Genomic DNA, 16,706 nt, shown 5'->3' on the forward strand with positions numbered 1-16,706 from the left:
TCTCGTATAAATCTCTGAAGGATAGAGGTGATCAAGACCTCGAAAGGACGTACAAAAAGCATCATAGAAGCATTCTTTTCTTCCTGGACCCCTCTTAAAAACTTCACGGCAGGAAATCCCTTTCCTCTGCGAGCTCGCGACGCGATTCGAAGCTGAGATTCCTCGCTCTCCCTTCGAACAGCTTTCGACCCAGCTCAGATGTGCTTCTCGAGCTCCTTCCAAGAGCCATGAGCTTGTGGGACTATCGGACGTCGGATTACAACGGAAATGTTGGAGGAGACGCTCGACTCGACGCGTCTCATTCGCTCCCTCTCCTCGTCCGGCTTTTTTGCTCGGTTTCGAAGGAGTTCTAATCTGGAGAGGATTTCGTGTGAAGTTTTTTTTCCCCCTTCATTCACAAATGCTTCCCAGAGGGCGAGGCTAACGATACCAACCCCTCGAACCCGTTCCTCACTTCCTCTCCTTCGACCGTCCTTCACTTCAAACCACCATCCCATCGTTCCTTTGAGCTTTCTTTAATCCCTCTTCCTCTTGACCCAGGCTCTTCTCCTTCCAACTGGGTCCCATTATCTCTCGTCCTGGATCCCTCTGCTCTCCCAGAAACGTCCTCGATCTTCGACCCTTCCTCCGCGGCCTCCCTCCCTTTCCTCCCTCATCCTCTTCCATCTCCTCGGATGGCTCCACGGTCGGTCTCTCCATCTCAACCGGAAGGGAAGTCGGCCAACGCTTTAGCCCAGGCTCGTCATAGACGGAAGAAGAAGGCTCACATGCAGAACGTGAGTCCTCTTCTTTGGGGAGGAGGTCTGAAGTTGAGCTCGCCGCTCCTCCCCTCCTTCTTCTGCGCCCTCCCTGGCTCCTCTCTATCCGAGCTGACAATGAATCTAACGCTCTCGCTGTATCCTTATTGGGTTGATTCAGCTCGAGGAAGAAGTCAGTAGACTCAAGGACGACAACGAGAAGTTGAAGGAGGAGATACAGAAACTCCGAGCTCAACAACGTCCCTCCTCCTCCTCCTCGTCCTCGACCTCGTCAAAGGAAGATGAGCTCAACGACCTCAGACGATACGTATCCCAAGTGAGTAGAAATCTGATCTTTTTGTTCTCTCTTTTCGCCCTGCCTTCGCGATCTCAGCTCTTCTATTCACACACTCGAAGCTCACCTCCGCTCTCTCCTCCCTTACGTTACCTCCTCCCTTTCAGCTCGAATCCGCCCTTCCCGAATCTCATGCATCTCGTCGACCTCCCTCCCTCTACCCGATGGCTCCTCCCTCCTCCCTCCCACCAAGCCGAGAAGCTCGTCGTTCTTCTGGCGCTTCAAACTTCGACCAAACATCTCCTTCGCCCTCGCCTCCCTCCTCCTCCTCCTCACGAGATCGTCTCAAGGACGCCGAAGGAGGTCGAGCGAAGAAGAGAGCTGCTGCTCCAGATTGGGGAGATGGGCTCGCATACTCCTCGAAGGAGAAAGGGAAGGAGAGAGCTCGACGTTCTGAGAGCTCGGAGGGAGGGGAGGGAGGAGGAGACAAGCTCGAAGCGATCCGAAGTGCGTGGCCGAGCACGGATCCGAAGGTGTTGCTGGCTCTAGAGAAGTCGGCTTCGAAGTCGAAGTCGACGGATAAAGGGAAGGGGAAGGGGGTGGTCAGAAAGGGATCGGCGGGCGGGGAGTGGGAAGGAGTGGGATCGAATTTGACCTCAGGTCCCTCTTCTACTGCTGTGAGTTCAAAGTCGTCTATCTCTCCTCTCTTCAAAGTCGACTGGAAATTTATCTTACGCGAACCTCCCTCCCTGTCGCTTTCCAGACCCCCAACCCGTCCTCCTCGCGTCCTGGTCCTCCCAACGATTCCTTCCCCTCCGCCGCTCCTCCACAAAGATATCCCGTCTCTCCCGCTCTCTATCCCAAACCCGACCTGACTCTCGTCACCCTCCCGAATCGAAGTCCTCCGTCTTCACGCTTCTGGACGATCCCCTTCCCTCCTCCCGACTGCTCTCGTTCCTCTAAACCTCAACCTCAACCCGCCTTCGATTCCGTTGACCCTTGGGGAGGGCCAGGAAGACTTTTCTTGCCTCCGGAGGGAGGAGATGAAGCGAGGGCTGAGAGAGAGAGGGTTAGGAAGGAGTGGAGAAGAGGACTGGTCGTGAGTTCATCATCCTCCGTTGCGCCGTCGAGACGCGACCCATCCGTTGCTGAAATCGAGACTGATCTCTCACTCGTCGTTTCACTTTCGCAGAACGCTGCAGCGGTGAGGGGAGAGGTTCTTCCTGAGGATCAAGAGGCGCCTTCGGACGCAATGGACGTGGAACGCGAGTGAGGCTCTATGTCTTTCTTCGCCGCTTCGCTGTTTCGACTTTTTCGCCGACCTTGCTGACTCTAAAAGGTCGCCACTTTCCGTACTTTACAGAATTAATTCTAACACCCTCTCCGCAACTGTTCCCACTTCCTCGGCCTTCGCACCCTCTCCAGCCTCCATCTTCGCCTCCAACCCCAACTACACCTCCTTCGACGCCTTCCACCTCCATCGAAACCGACCTCAACCCCTGATCCCACCGAACTACCAGCCTCCCATCTTCCATTTCAGCACCATCTCCGCACCTTCCTCCATCGCCAACTCCTCCTCCACGTCCACCAATCTGTTCCCTCCGAAGATCGCGTCGACGCTCTCCAACCTCCCTCCTCTCGACATGAGCAGCCCAACGGCTCTTGGTCACCTTCCGACGTTCACTCTACCAGGAATGAGGACTTCGATACCTTCGACGCCAAGCTCGGGCTTCAGAGGTTCTCCGTCGTCGTTGTCTGGGGTTGGAGTGGGAGGTTGAACGGAGGGAGGGTTGGGAGGTCGTTCTCTCGGTTGCTTACTTAGGCTTCCCTCTACTCACGCTTCGTCTCTTTTTTTACGATCTTTACGACTCATGACTCTTTCGGACTGTTGCCGTATCAAGAAGGAAAGCGAGGCGAAGAGCAGATCATGCTCGACTCCAACTCGACTCTCCTTCTCGCCTGTCCTCTCGAAGTGTTTTCTGAGACGACGCTGCAAGAAGCCGATGTACGGCTTCCAACCAAAACCTACTACATCTATGTGACCGAAAGAAGAGGAAGGGCAACAAAAAAAAGCGAAAGAAAGACGCGTTCGACGTCTACTCATTCACTTCTTCACTTCCCCTGACTAAGATCACCCTTCGCCTCAGCCTCTGCAACCAGGCCCATCAGCTCGATTTGCTGACTAACAGACTTCAGCTGGAAGGACAAAAACGAACAAGCGCAAAGCGAAAGGAAAGTCAGTGTTGGTTCTTTCGCTCTTCTTCGAAAGACGCGTTCGTTTCCTCTTCGAAACGGAGACGAGAAGATAAAAAACTCACCACACTCATAACCTGAGCACTCCCTTCGACGAATCCCCACTCGGCAAACTCCAGGTCCTGCTCTTTGCAGAATTCTTTGACCAGGAGGGACGCGGCTCGCAGGTTGTGGCGAGGGAGACGAGGGAAGAGGTGGTGGGTGACTTGCTTGTCGAGTCCCCCGTGAATGAATTCAATGGAGGGGTCACAGATGACCTGATGGAGGTTTGGAAGGGAGGAAGGGTCAGTAAGCGAACGAGAAGAGAAAAGAGAGGAGAGAGAGGAGGGACGAACATCCATCGTCGTTCGAAGCTGTCGATGAGGGAAGCTTTCCTTGACTCCGAGATCCTCCGTCGAACGAGAAAAGTGAGAAAGGACGATCTGAGTGGACGGGAGGGGAAGGCGAAGGGGTCAGCAATACATCATGCGTGAGTGCAAGAAGAAGAACGAAAGCGAACGACGCGTCTCATCTCCTCGTCGTGTTCCTCCCATCGAAAACGTAGTAATCACCTGTACATGCACCGGACTGGCGCAGACGTGGCTGACCAACAGATACCCAACCACCTCCTTCCATCCCTTCAACCCACCCAGCACTCCGTACCCGAACCAACTCCAAAACACAACAATCCCAGCCACCTCGAACCACCACCACGCGCTCCGTTTCCCAGCGAGGGATTTCTTCACGAGGAAGCCGTACGAGTTGGCGTAGAGGTTGAAGCGAGCGAGGGCGAGGATGGGGTAGTAGGTTCGATGTTGATGGGCGATCATGAAGCGGGAGAAGGAGTCAAACGTTTTGATGTGGTTGTAGTACGTTGAGAAGAGGGAGGAGAAGAATTGCTGCGAGGATTAAGGTTATATGTAAATGGGTAGAAGGTGGAGTAAAAGGGAGGGGGAGAAAGGGAAGAAAAGAAGGAGAGAGGGTGAGTCTTCGGCATTCGAGTTCGTCGCGACGAGAAAAAGAAAATGAAGAGGGGTGACCGAAAGACTCACCGTCGTGATAGCGAAGAAAGGGATGTGCTGGATGTCTGGATCGTGCTCGGGGTGGTTGGTGACGAGGTGATGGGTGTTGTGGTTCTGAGTACGTCGAAGATGAGGGGAGGAGAGTGGGGGACGTCGAGGTCAGCGTGGTGACGAGAGAAGAGGAAACGGAAACGGAAGATGATGAACGCACGTCCGTCCACCAGCCCAACGAAAGTCCTCCGACGAAGTTCTGAACGGTACAGGTTGAGAGTCAGTTTTCCGAGTCTACAGACGCGTCGGTCAGACGGGAAAAGATCGAACTCACGGCGACGAGCATCCCAGCAACTCTATTCCACACCCAATTCCCTCCCTTCAACGACGAGTGTCCAAGATCGTGAGCGAGGAAAGTGAGTTGACTGTGAGAGCGAGCAGGCAACGAGCATCAGTCGGACATCCTCTGTAACGTCGAAAAGACGAAAAATCGACGCGACGCGACTTCGAACTCACTCCCAGAACAAACCCAACGAAACCGCACTCCCTCCGATCAAAGCAGCCCTCTTCCAGCTACCCACCTCTGCCCCGGTACCCATCCACCACAGAGCTAAAGCCGTAGCTCCCAACAAGGCATATCTACAGGTATCTCCGAAATAACCTCCGTAGGGAGGAGCGTCGTAAAACCCCGCGGCCTTCACTTGACGATGAAGCTCTCTGTAGGCCATCGTGTGAGCCTTTTGGGTTTCCGGAGATGAGAGGGAGGGAGGTGATGGTGCTGGGAAGAGATCCTCGAGTTGGAGAGTAAGGGGTTGAGGGCTGGTGAAGGACAGCGTCGACTCGACTGGCGAGGAGGAGGAGGAAGTGGACGTTTGTTGTCGAAGGGAACGAGAGTGAGCCAGAGCGAGGATAGGACCGTCGAGAGGGATCCAAGTCGCATCTCCTGAGGCACTCTTGGAGAGCTGAAAACCGAGCATGATGGGAGGGACGAGCGAGGCGAAGGACTGGTGAAAACAAACACGAAGAAGTGGGATGATCAGAACTTGAGCTTGCAAGACGTTCCTTCCTTCCTGCTTCTTCTATGCGCGGCCCAAAAGTGTTACCAAGACGCTGAAAGCAGCACCGTACGAGAGCTGAGACTCACCTCTTCCTCTTGAGCCAGAGTTCCAACGCAGAACCTCGGTACTCTCTTGCTGAGCGTGTCGTCAGAGTGGTAGGCGTCGATTTCGTCTGTTGCGTCTCTTCCAACGAAGTGCGCGATAACGAGCTCTCCTCCTGGATGATGAGAGCTCCAACTGTTCAGGCGAAGAACTTTGTCGTTGTAGACCGTCAGAAGATTCCCCTTGAGAATCTGAGAGGAGTCAAAACAAACGAAGAAGACGAGATTGGTGAGCTCGATCAAGGAGGGAAGAAAAAGACCGACGTCTCCCTCAGGGCGCTTTTTGCTCGACGTCGAGGCACAGGTTGGGAAACTTACCGACTCTGCGATCTCCAAACGAGTCCAAGTACGATCCGAAGCTTTGGGTGGCATCCTTTACGAAGCTGCAGCTGGTTGAACGAAGGAGTTGGGAGGGAAAACGAAGGAGGGACCCGAACTCGCGAAATAGATCGAGCGGAATCGACCTCCCTCCTCTTCTCTCCCACGTCCAGCATCAATCTCTCTACTTTTCTGCATCCTCATCTCTTCGAGGGCTTACTTATCCATCCCATCACCTCGTAAGTCTCCAAGTGGCGGCTTTATCGTCGTCCAAGATGGGAGAAAGGAGAGAGGATCAAATCCCTTCGAGCTCACCTCGTTCCTCCTTCCTTTCCTTTGATCCAAGGCCCCCTCTCAACCCTCCCAATCTGGTCTGCTCCCTCTTATCGACAATGCCAGAGGTTCGCAGCCGTTGCCTTGCGCTTCTGTCGGATCCTTTCCTGAATCTGGCATCTCCCTGGCCTCTCCTGCTCCTGCCTTCCTCTCGACCCTTCCACTGGGACCTCCTCCTTCGTATCCTCGAACACGCGGACAATCCTGCCCTCGCCGCCCTCGGAGCAGTCTCTTTCGACTTGCTGGTCGCTAATTCACCTCTCCTCTATACGGACGTCACGGTCAAGTCGTTCGAATCGCTCGAGAGCTTGTTCTGTGAGAGAGAAGAAGGTGAGCTTCAGCGTTACTTCCGTCGCTCTCTCGTATTCAACCCTCACCATCGCCTTCCGTCTCTCTTGATATCTTCAGATTCCTACTCCCTCTGGAATCAACCCTTTCCTATCCCTCTCTTCGATTCAAAACCCTCCACGTCGACCTCTCCTCCATCCCCCGAGACGCAGACCCCCTCCCTCTCTCTCTGTCCTCCTCCCGAATCGACACCCTTCCCCTCCCACTCAACCTCCTTCACATCACTTTCTCCTCGAACTTCGTCCCAGACTTTCCAGAGCTCTGCTCCTCGCTCTTGTTCATGGTCAAACCCCTTGGAGTGGAGTTCAGGCAAGCTCAACAAAGGAGGAGGAGCGAGGACGGCACTGGCTTCCATGTTGTGAGCGTGGACGGGGAGCAGTCGTTGAATGTCTGAACTAGGATCGAAGCTCTGATCTTTCAGGGAGTTGTTCTCCTTCAGTACGGAATCATCGAATTCAGCGTCGCCTTCCCTCCTCGTCCCTCCGTCAACCAACGCCGAACGCGTCGCGTCCGTCTCTTCTCCCACCCCGTCTTCCTCATGGCTTGGAGACCTCATCCTCTACTCCGACACTTTTGCAAACGAGTCGATGAAGGAGAGGTCTATCGTTTTGGCGATGAGCTCGGAGTTGGAGAAGGAGGAGATGGAAGTGTTGATCGACCAGATCGAGGATCAGAATCGAAGGAGGGAGTTTGTTGTTGTCGTCGAGCCTTAAGGTCAGTCTCCCTCGTTTTTGCATCTCTTCTCTTCCCTTCCATCTGTTGATTCCTTGTTCCCGACTTTCGCTCTTCTTTGGCTCTCTCAGGAGCCTTCTTCGAATCGAATCGTCGTCGAAAATCGAGACGCGTCGAACGATTCTCCTCCTCTTCCCTCCTCTCGACCTAGCTTTCCTCTCTATGATTCTTCGTGTTTATGAGCGAGTGCTATGCGTTTGAAAGTTTTGCTCGACGGCACATGATCACGAGAGACGACGTGCCTGAAGAGGGAAGACGAGCACGAGCAAGGGGGAGCAACGAGTTTTGAACGACGAACCACCTCATCGATTCTAGAATAGATAAAGAGGCAACCATAACAACGAACGACCTAACTAAACGAGAAAAGATATACTCCCAGAACCGCCTTCCTCCCGCTCCATCTAGTAAACCTCCAAAACGTACCTCTCCTCCTCCTTCCACTCCTCAATCATCTCCTCCGCCCTCTTCCTCTCGACCCCTTTGCTTCCCGTCAAGCTTCCCACCAACGCCTCGTAGACGTCGGGGACGGGCCAGGTGGGTCCACAGAGGTAGAAGTAGGCCTGGTCCTCCTTCTTCTCGGCGGTGAGGAGCGAGGCGAGCATGGGTCCGTTCTCGAGCATCTTGTGCTGGATGTAGACCTTCTCGTTGGTGTCTCGGGAGAAGGCGAGTCCGGCGTGGGTGAGGATCTCGCCTCGGAGGTAGGCTTCGATTTCCTCTCTGTGAGAAGGAGGGAAAGAAAGAGGACGAGGGTCAGTTTGGGCTGAGGTGAAGACGCGACGAGGGAGGAAGCAAAGAAGCGAGCGAATGGATGAGAAAGATGAACGAACCCGTAGAGGTACTCCTGGGACGAGTATCGACTTCCAAAGTAGTAAACGAGAGGACCGATCTTGATCCCTTGGGACTTCTGCCACGCTCGGTGCTGGATGAAAGCTCGGAAAGGAGCAGCTCCTGTCCCGAGACCGGCCATGATGATGGGTTGGGTGTCGAGAGGAGGGAGCTGAGAGCACGAACGAGCGAAGGAAGAGGGTCAGAACCGGGTCGATCGAAAGAGGAAGAAGGAGAGCCGACGGGAAGGAAGGGGAGAGAGGGAAAGAAAGAACGAACCTTCATGACGGAGGGCTTGATAGAAACGGTGACCTTTTCTCCAAGCTTGAGTCCAGCGAGGTATCGAGTAGCCTGTCCGTATCGAGGTCGTCCTACGAGAAGCGAGAAAGGAAAAAAAAGGAAAGACGCGTCAGTTGAAGAGCTCGAGAGCGGGAGCGGGAGCGGGAAGGGACGAGGAACGAACCAGCAGGAGTGTCCCACTCGACGGTAACGACGAGAAGATGAACGCTCTCTCCGACGAACTTCTGAGCCGAAGAGATGGAGTAGTGTCGAGGGTGGATCTGAAGAATAGACGCAGAGGGAGAACATTCAGCCATCGCGTTCGACGAGAACGAAAGAAAGAAGACGCGTCGAAACCAACTCACCTCTCCAACAAGCTGCACGAGCTCCTCAATCGCCACCTGCTCCTTAACCCCAGGGAACCTCATCAACACATCCGCAAACGTAACCGTCTCGACCTCGCTCCACTTCCTGAACATCGACGCTCCCTCGGGCGCACTGATGAACCTCAACGTCCTCTGCTCCTCCCTGTTCTTGGTCCTTCCCTCGAGGGCAGCGTAGAACGACTTGGGAGGTCGTCCGAAGATATCAACCTGCTGAACGAACATCTGAAGGGCCGTTCGAGTCTCGACCTCTCCCGAGGGAAGTCGAACCGAGATGATGGACGCGGGATCGACGCCGTACCATTCGAGGAACTCGAGGACGTCCGGGGTGTAGTTGTGACCGTGGACCCCGAGCGCCTCTCCGACCTCGTAGGTGAGTCCGGTTCCGGCGGTGGAGAGTTCGAGGTGGAAGACGTTTCGGTCGTAGGATCCAGGAGTGAGTCGTCGGTTCTCGGTGACGGTGGCGAGGAAGGTCTTGTCGTGGATGGAAGGCGAGAGGGCTTGGATGGTTTTGGTAGGGGAGGAGAGAGGAGTGAAGGATTCCTTGAAAAGGAGGTGGAGGGCAGGGTTGTGCCAGGTGGACTTGATGGGACCTTCGAGGACCGACGACGAGGCAGGGACGGCGGAGGGGAAGGAAGGAAGACCGTCGAGGACCAAAGCCGCTCTCTTCTCCTCTCCATCCTCCTCGGTGACCTCGATGGACCAGCCAGAGGTCACGACCTCTCCGAGGGAGCTCTCTCCCTGAGCAACCAACTTGTCTCCTCCCTCTCCGAGAACGACCTCGAGGAGCGACTTGACTCCAGCGGCGAATTTCCCTCCCTCTCCGACTCCGGCGTAGAGAGCGAAGAATCCGACGAGAGCCAAAGCGGTCTCCTCCTTCTCCTCGGCTCCTTCCTTGGGAGGAAGAACGAAGATCCTAGCTCCGTGCTGGACGAGGAACTTCCTGTCCCTGACGTTGAGGTTCTCCTCGACGGAGGCCTTGTCCCAACCAGCGATGGAAAGGAGAACCGATCCTCCTTGGACGAGGGACTTGAACGCGTCGTTGGCCTGGTTGAGGGCTGAAGCCGAGGTGACGACGATGACGGCGGACGAGTTCTTCGCGGGCTTGGAGGTAAAGGGCTTGTCGGTTTGAGTAGGAGAGATGAGGATGGTCGACTGAGCGATGGAGGGAAGAGTCGAGGTGAGAGTCGAAACTCGAGTGTGAAGAGCCGGGGAGGAGAGGAAGGTCTTGGTGAGGAGGTGAGGAAGGAGGGAGGTAGGGTTGGTGAGGAGGACCGTCTGCTTGGTAGCGGTCTTTCCAGTCGAGGGTTGGGAGTATCCGAGGGCGGAAACGAGGGACGCGACGTCGAGCTCGACGGGGGAGACGTTGACGGCCGTGATGGAGGGGATCTTTCCTGACGAGGTTCCAGCGGCTCCGAAGACGCTTCCGACGACGAGGTCCTTGAGGTAGGAGGTAGGAAGAGCTGAAGGCTCAACCTCCTCGAGGACGACGAGGGAGGTGACGGCCTTTCCTCCCGAGGGAAGAGCGTTGAGGAGGGACGCGGAGGGCCAGGGTCCAAGGACGTTGACGGCGAGGATTCCAACCGAAGGAGGGAGCTTGGCCGATCGGAGGACGGACGAGGCGTAGGAGGAAGGAGCGACGATGACCTTGGTAGCGTCGACGGGTCCCGAGTAGGTGAAGGTCTCGAGGGTTCCCTTGACGCCGACGGCTGAAGGGGTTCGAACGACCTCCCTTCCTGCAAAGACTCCCTCGACGATGTGAAGGACGTTGACGGCCTCGAAGGACTGATCCTCGTAGATGGCGGTCGAGTTCCTGATGGCCTCCTCGGCGGATCCAGAGAAGACGACGGTGAAGGACTCGGGGAGGAGAGGGAGGAGGGGAGTGAGCTGAGCGAGCGAAGGCGAGGGTCCGTCGAGGAGCTTGTCCGCCGCTGGGAGGGAAACCGCGAGGTGAACGACGAGCCTGTTGGTCTTGGTGGTGACCTCGGGAAGCTCAGAGAGCGAAGGAAGGAGGAGAGCGAGCGTAGGAGTCGAGATCAACGCGGTCGAACCTCCGAGAGCGCCCCCGACGACGGAGGATCGAAGGTATCCGACGAGGGAGGATCCAGCTCCCAATCGAGATTGAAGTTCCCAGACCTTGGCTGCTTCGTAGGAAGTAGGAGCGGTGGAAGGAAGAGGGAATCCTGCGAGTTTGGCGGTGTCGAAGACGGCGAGGACGGACGAGTGCTTGGAGGCGAGGTGAGTAATGTGAGCGAGCGGAGTGGTCGAAGTGGACGAGCTCGAAATCGACTTTTTGGTAGGAGAAGCGGGAGGAGGAGTTCCGGAAGGAGTAGGAGCGAGGGTAGAGGTAGGGGAGGGAAGAATGGACGCCATGACTGCATAAGAGAAAGAGAGAGAGAGGGAAGAAAGGAAAGAAAGTGGGGAAAGGAATCGGGTGAGCTTCCGACTTTTTGTCCTGCCAGCTTCTGCTGCTTCTCTCCTCGAATCGGGATGAAGAATGAAAGGGAAAAGGGAGTAGAGCTCACCTGATCGAGTCAAAGTAGGTATCCGACGAGAAAGAGAGAGAGAGAGGGAGTGGGGGTTGGGAGAGAGGAGGGAGGAGGAGAGAGTCCAGAAACCAAAGAAGGCGAAAACGAAATGTCGCGCAATCGATTCGGAAAAAACGGAAATTTACCAGGCAAGGAAATGTTCCTCGTAGATTCTTGTTTCGAAGGGAAGACTGATAGACAAGCTCTGCCGTGAAAGAATGAACGAAATCGAAGCAGTTCTCGGCCTGGAAAAGAGGGCAGCGACTCCGACGCGTCGTCCTCGTCCTTTCGATGTCCTCCTCACCTCCTCCTTGTGGCACGAGCGGAACATGTCTTCCGCTGAAATATTTCCAGATATCAGTATCTGTACTCTCAGCATTTCTCTGTACCAGACAACTCACCCAAACCTCACCCAGAAACTCGACGCGTCGACTCGCTCCTCTCTCGAGCCCCTTCCCCTCCCTCCCATCCCTCCGTCGGTTCGGAAAGTTTTGCAAGATCGTAAAGCCTCGTTGTTGTTCTGCGAACAAGGGTCGAAGAAGGACGACCATCTTGAGAAAAAGGGAAGGTTGGCGAGACGAGGAGTTCGTGATCCGACGGAGAGAGAAGAGGGAGAAGAAGAAAAGGACGGACAGCTCAGAATCACAGATCCCAAGGGCTGTCTGAAGGAAAATCTTACAGACACGAGTACGAGCCACCGAACGAGAATCGAAGCAAAAACAAAATCGAAAAAAAAAAGATCGGCTCATTCTCCCTTCCTCCTTTGAACTCCTTAGGAGAGGTCGCCCTCAACTTCCATCCTTCCCTTCCCCTTCCCCTTCCCCTTCCTCCAGCTCCTTCAGCCCCACCCACCCCCCCGATCTCGCATGGCCCCTAGACGCTCCTGATCTCTCCTCTCTTCCCCGATACCAACTAAAAGGAGTGAGTCTTCCGCTTCGATGTCAGAGAAGAACGAAGCTCACCCGATTCGTTCCTCCCTTCCTCCTTCCTTCCTTCAGCTCTCTCTCTCTCTCTCTTCGTCCACCTCTTAACTCAGCATGGCCCCTCTCCTCTTCTCGTTCAACCAAAACAAACGGACCACGCTCTCGACGCTCTTCCTTCTCACCTTTCTCGGAGCGGTCGCCACGGTCGCTCTTCCTTGTCCTTCAAAGGATCGTCGCAAAGGAGGATCTCGCTTGGAAGCAGAGAGGTCGATAGAGATGGGGAAACCTATAAAGATCGTGGTGCTGTCCGAGGAGGAGAGGAAGGCAGAGATGGTGAAGATGTCGAAGCGGTATGGGTTCTTGGACGAGTCGAGGGGGAGGTGAAGGAGAGAAGGGAACGGTTTGGGTTAGGTGGGCTGAGAGAGAGAGAGAGCGGGTAGGAGAGGTGGGTTGGGTTGGGTTGGGTTGGTTGTAACGATCTTGCATGGTTCATTTCTTTTTCTTCCTACTTTTCTCGTTGCTGGTTTGGGAAGATACAGCGTGGAAGGGAAACAACGCTGAACGAATCGAACCAGCGCGAGCTCGCCCGTTCTTTCTTTCCTCCCCTTCTTCTTTTTCTCGAGCTCAAAAGAAGCTCTATCTACCTCACCTCTTTTCGGTTCACTGATCTCCTTAAACGGATCTACACCATACTCACCGAGCTGATTTTAATCTTACTTTACCAAATTCAGGTACGGTCCTCCCTCTAGTCTATGACGTGAAATTCAAGCTTTTGTTTCGATCCCAAACTGACCCTGTCTCTCCTCTTCTCTTCTTTGTTTTTCGCTTCCCTCTTCGCTCTTAACCATCACCGCACCCTCTTTTCGCACACCTCTTCTCCTCTCTCTCCCTGATGGTTCCCTCGAATCCTCCCTCCTCCTCCTCCTCCTCCTCGTCCTCCTCAGTCCTCGACCGAACGAAACCTCCCAAACCACCGACGGCCTCCCGTCGTCCTCCTCTCTCCCTCGCCGTCTTCGATCCTCCCACTCCTCGTCCTCCTCCTCGACAAGCCTCCCTCCCTCTCTCGCTCCCGTCCTCTCCGTCCAAGAGACCTCCTCTCGGATCCGTTCATCCTCGCTCGGTCAACGAGGTTCGCCGACAACCTCAACAGGGGGAGGACGCGGGAGGAGGTGGGAGCAGCGGCAAGGCACGAGGTGGCGAAAGGAGGAGCAGGAGTATCTCGGCTTCGGCTCTGGCTAGCTTGAGAGGAGTGATGGCAGGAGGGCTTGCGAAGAAGAAGAAGAGCTCGTCTTCGTTGAATGCTGGGGTTGTGTTGAGGAAGGGAAGAGAGGAGGGAGGAGCAGGAGGAGGAGCGTTGTTGTCGTCGTCGTCGTCGTCGAAGGTCGAACACAGCTCAAGGACGACTTCGACCTTCCTCCCACTCGTCGAAACGTCCACCCAAAGCTCAACAGACTCTTCCTTCTTGGACTCCATGGAACTCGCTTTCGACCAAGTCCACATCTCTATCTCTGGCCACTCTCCTCGCTCCTCCTCTCCTCCTCCGGCTCACGTTCCCGCTCAGGCACCACCCTCTCCTTCCTTCAGCATCACTACCCACTCCACCTCCCTTTACCACTCCTGCACCTCTTCCCTCCTCGGATCATCCACTTCCACTTCCTCCTCCTCCACTCTCACCCTCACCTCGTCCAACCCTCTCCTCCCATGCTGCCTCGCCAATCGACTCGTCCTCCCTTACCACCTCCGATCGAACGAGCTCGGGATCGACCTCAACCGTTCGGGATCGGACACCATGTCGGAGGTCGATGACGAGGATACTCTTCGACGGGCGGGAGATGATCAGAAACAGGGAGGAGGAGGATCTGGATCCAACGAGACGACGAGGGAGAAGGAGGAGAACGCGTCGAAGAAGGTGTCTCCTCCCTACGTTCGAGACTGGTCACCTTCCTCCGGAGACTCGCCTGCGTTCGCTATTGGAGACAACCCTTTCGAAGGCAAAGCTCGGGAGAAGCTCATCAGTCGAGGAATCGTCCCCTGGAAGTCGCTCGATCCTCAAGCTCTGGGGGAAAGTCGTCAAGGAAACGACGGCGACGAGGAACAACAGCTCTCGCCACTCTCCACCATCGGACACTCGGACAGCGGTCGAGACTCAACGAACTCTCCCTCCTCCCCAACCCTCCGATACTCCCTCAAACCAGATTCCTCGCCCTCCGCATCCTCCCTCCAAAGCAGCCGAACTCGAACGCCCTCCCCTCTCCAGTTCACCTCGACCAACACCCCTTCCAACCACAGCAACAACTCCTCCCTCTCCTCCACTTACTCCCAAACCTCCTTCGTCGCTAGATCCATTGGCTCCTCCCTCTCCATCAGATCAGACGACGAACGAACGGAACGAGACGACGACGACTCGTCTCCCGCCTCTCCGCTCCCAACTCCTTCCCTCCCAACCTCACCCCTCCCAGACGGTCTTCGATACGCATCAAAGATGGAGGAGAAACGCTCCCTCCCCATGTCTCCTCCTCTCAGTTCCGACACCCTCGCTCAGACGGCTGGGAGTCCCTACGGGGCTTTCTCGTGGGATCGAGGAGGACCGGAATCGCCTGAAGGAGGGATGGATTGGCTTTGGAGGAGGGGAGAGGCATCTTCGGGAGATCGATCGTGGGCGGAGGACGATGGGAGAAGCGAGGCCGATACGAGTGGTGGATACTTGGGAGAAGGAGAGGTTTCGTTCGCCAGCTCGGATGGGAGCTTCGATCCTCTCGCTTCGCCTACGGCGGCCAGGTTCTCCTCGTTCAACAGGACGATGGGTGAGACTCCACCTCAGTCGCCCACCTATCGAAGAGGATCGGATTTGGAGGATCGAGTCGTCGAAGCCTCTTCCTCGGACTCGGAAGACCCCTCCTCTCTCGCACGACCTCCGACGCGTCGAACTTTTGTTCGATCCCCTGGAGCTCCTTCTCCCTCTCCCAACCAGAGCAACACAACCATCGACTACGTCCTCTCTCCCACTCCCACTTCCAGCACCCCTCATCTCAGAACCAAGGCCCTCATCCACTCTACCGCGACTCCCTCCTCTCCCTCGTCTCCCTTCTCAGCCAGCTACCCTCGACCTCTCTCCCGCCCTCTGCCTCCCATCCCTCAACCTCGACTTCACCAAACCACCACACCCATCTCCACCGCTGTCCGGGTCAAACCTCGAACAAGTGGAGGAGGAGGAGGAGGAGGAGGAGGAGCTCGACCTCGATCGATGCACAAACCTGAGATCCATCGAACCCTCTCCTCCACTCCCGTCACGTCCTCCTCCTCGGGACTGTTCATCCCTCACTCCCTCACTCCCATCGAAGGCTCTCCTTCGTCCCTCTACGCTCAAAGAACTCCTCCTACCACCAACAAAAACGGCGAAAGCTTCGTTCTTCGACGATCAACCCTCCTCGTGGGAACAGGATCGAACGGAAGTCCTCTGGCGAAACGACGCGCCGACGTGCCTTCCTCCCTCGTTGGAGAGAGGGAGAGGGAAGGTTGGGGGATGTGACGAGTGAGCTGAAGGCGGTGATGGGATACGGGAAGATCAAGGAGTCGATTCGGAGGTTGGAGGGCCTCCAACGGGAGGGAGGAAGAGTCGGAGGAGACGAGACGAGGGTTCCGACGTTGAGGAGGATGAAGAAGAGGACTTCGTTGCTTGGGGAGGAGGCGTTGTGGGGGGGGGGGGGAGGGAAGGCTGGTGGGGAGGTGTGGCCGACGGTGGATGGAGAGGGCGGGGAGTCGTCAAGGAGAGGACCGGTTGAGGTCAGGTCGACTTCCTTTGGGGGAGGGTATTTGAGGAGGTTGGACCCTTCGGAGGGTGAGTTTTTTCCTCTTGTTCGTCGTCTCATTCGAACTACACTGACTTTGCTGTTCCTCTAACATCCCAGTCGCTCCCCTCGCCGAAGACGCAACTGCTTCCAACACCCTGAAGAAGCAAACCTCAGCTTCCTCCATCAAAGCTCGTGAGTCCCTCCTCTCTCTTCTCGTTGCTCTTCCCTTCCCGAGCTGAGCTCTTTCTCTTTCTCTCCTACAGTCTTCGAACGCCGACCTTCTCTCAGCAGTGTCCTCGCCACCTCCAACTCCTCCAACACGTCTCTCAGCGGATCGGTCTCTCCGTCCGTCTCCAGCATACCTCGCTCGCTCTCCTTCACAACCGGTCTCTTCTCCCTCTCCAAACGACGACCCTCCCCCTCTCCCTCCGCTTCGCCTTCGCCTTTGCCTTCTCCTTCCATCGACGCTTTCGAGTTCGATCGGATCACGGAGAGCTTGCTCGAGCAGGCGAAGAAGAACAAGAGGTTCTTCTGAGGAAGAGGGCGTCGTCTGTTGCATTGTTTTTGGTTTCTCGGTTTCTTTTCCGCACGCACACACACACTTTCGTTTCTCTTTAGCGACACCTCTCACGTACACACTCTTTCTCGCATGCACACTCGCTCGTTTTTTTTTCTTCTTTTTCTTATAGTTCTAGCGCATTACCTATCTACACCTCCTTTTGCTTCCCCTTGCTTTGCATCGCACACGCTCGCTTCTCTTTTGTCTTTTGTACGACGTAGACTCATTTGATCGATGGATCGTTTGTATAA

General features: G+C 55.7%; 7 protein-coding genes across 7 annotated transcripts; 5 read left to right on the plus strand and 2 right to left on the minus strand.

Annotated features, from left to right (window-relative positions):
• Positions 1-674: 674 nt before the first annotated feature.
• On the plus strand, positions 675-2,305 carry BDY24DRAFT_372760 (uncharacterized protein; the record flags this gene model as incomplete). The annotated part of the gene is made up of 5 exons (XM_076638217.1): positions 675-776; positions 919-1,074; positions 1,200-1,709; positions 1,796-2,131; positions 2,225-2,305. The coding sequence occupies 5 exons, from the start codon at positions 675-677 to the stop codon at positions 2,303-2,305; spliced, it is 1,185 nt and encodes a 394-aa protein (XP_076492183.1).
• Positions 2,306-3,006: 701 nt separating this feature from the next.
• BDY24DRAFT_404723 (fatty acid desaturase) lies at positions 3,007-5,849 on the minus strand. Its single transcript, XM_076642537.1, has 10 exons — positions 5,755-5,849; positions 5,422-5,628; positions 4,794-5,281; positions 4,612-4,702; positions 4,498-4,536; positions 4,317-4,400; positions 3,837-4,163; positions 3,621-3,707; positions 3,351-3,542; positions 3,007-3,228 (listed from the first exon to the last, which is right to left on the minus strand). The coding sequence occupies exons 1-10, from the start codon at positions 5,806-5,808 to the stop codon at positions 3,145-3,147; spliced, it is 1,653 nt and encodes a 550-aa protein (XP_076492184.1). The 5' UTR covers positions 5,809-5,849; the 3' UTR covers positions 3,007-3,144.
• Positions 5,850-5,919: 70 nt separating this feature from the next.
• On the plus strand, positions 5,920-6,812 carry BDY24DRAFT_404725 (uncharacterized protein). The gene is made up of 2 exons (XM_076642538.1): positions 5,920-5,993; positions 6,101-6,812. The coding sequence occupies exon 2, from the start codon at positions 6,147-6,149 to the stop codon at positions 6,795-6,797; it is 651 nt and encodes a 216-aa protein (XP_076492185.1). The 5' UTR covers positions 5,920-5,993; positions 6,101-6,146; the 3' UTR covers positions 6,798-6,812.
• A 756-nt stretch (positions 6,813-7,568) lies between these two features.
• MET10 (sulfite reductase subunit alpha) lies at positions 7,569-9,152 on the minus strand (the record flags this gene model as incomplete). Its single annotated transcript, XM_076637611.1, has 5 exons — positions 7,569-7,884; positions 7,995-8,164; positions 8,272-8,363; positions 8,456-8,552; positions 8,637-9,152. Coding segments are annotated over 5 exons (1,191 nt in total), but the record flags the coding sequence as incomplete, so codon positions are not given.
• Positions 9,153-11,972: 2,820 nt separating this feature from the next.
• On the plus strand, positions 11,973-12,552 carry BDY24DRAFT_404728 (uncharacterized protein). The gene is made up of 2 exons (XM_076642539.1): positions 11,973-12,103; positions 12,181-12,552. The coding sequence occupies exon 2, from the start codon at positions 12,220-12,222 to the stop codon at positions 12,487-12,489; it is 270 nt and encodes an 89-aa protein (XP_076492187.1). The 5' UTR covers positions 11,973-12,103; positions 12,181-12,219; the 3' UTR covers positions 12,490-12,552.
• An 881-nt stretch (positions 12,553-13,433) lies between these two features.
• On the plus strand, positions 13,434-15,794 carry BDY24DRAFT_404731 (uncharacterized protein). The gene has a single exon (XM_076642540.1). The coding sequence runs from the start codon at positions 13,577-13,579 to the stop codon at positions 15,632-15,634; it is 2,058 nt and encodes a 685-aa protein (XP_076492188.1). The 5' UTR covers positions 13,434-13,576; the 3' UTR covers positions 15,635-15,794.
• BDY24DRAFT_445253 (uncharacterized protein) lies at positions 15,760-16,674 on the plus strand (the record flags this gene model as incomplete). The annotated part of the gene is made up of 3 exons (XM_076644905.1): positions 15,760-15,943; positions 16,014-16,088; positions 16,160-16,674. The coding sequence occupies 3 exons, from the start codon at positions 15,760-15,762 to the stop codon at positions 16,429-16,431; spliced, it is 531 nt and encodes a 176-aa protein (XP_076492189.1). The 3' UTR covers positions 16,432-16,674.
• Positions 16,675-16,706: the final 32 nt, after the last annotated feature.

The sequence above is a fragment of the Mrakia frigida genome, assembly GCF_051309035.1.
Source record: "Mrakia frigida strain ATCC 22029 unplaced genomic scaffold BDY24scaffold_55, whole genome shotgun sequence".
NCBI classification, from domain to species: Eukaryota; Fungi; Basidiomycota; class Tremellomycetes; order Cystofilobasidiales; family Mrakiaceae; genus Mrakia; species Mrakia frigida.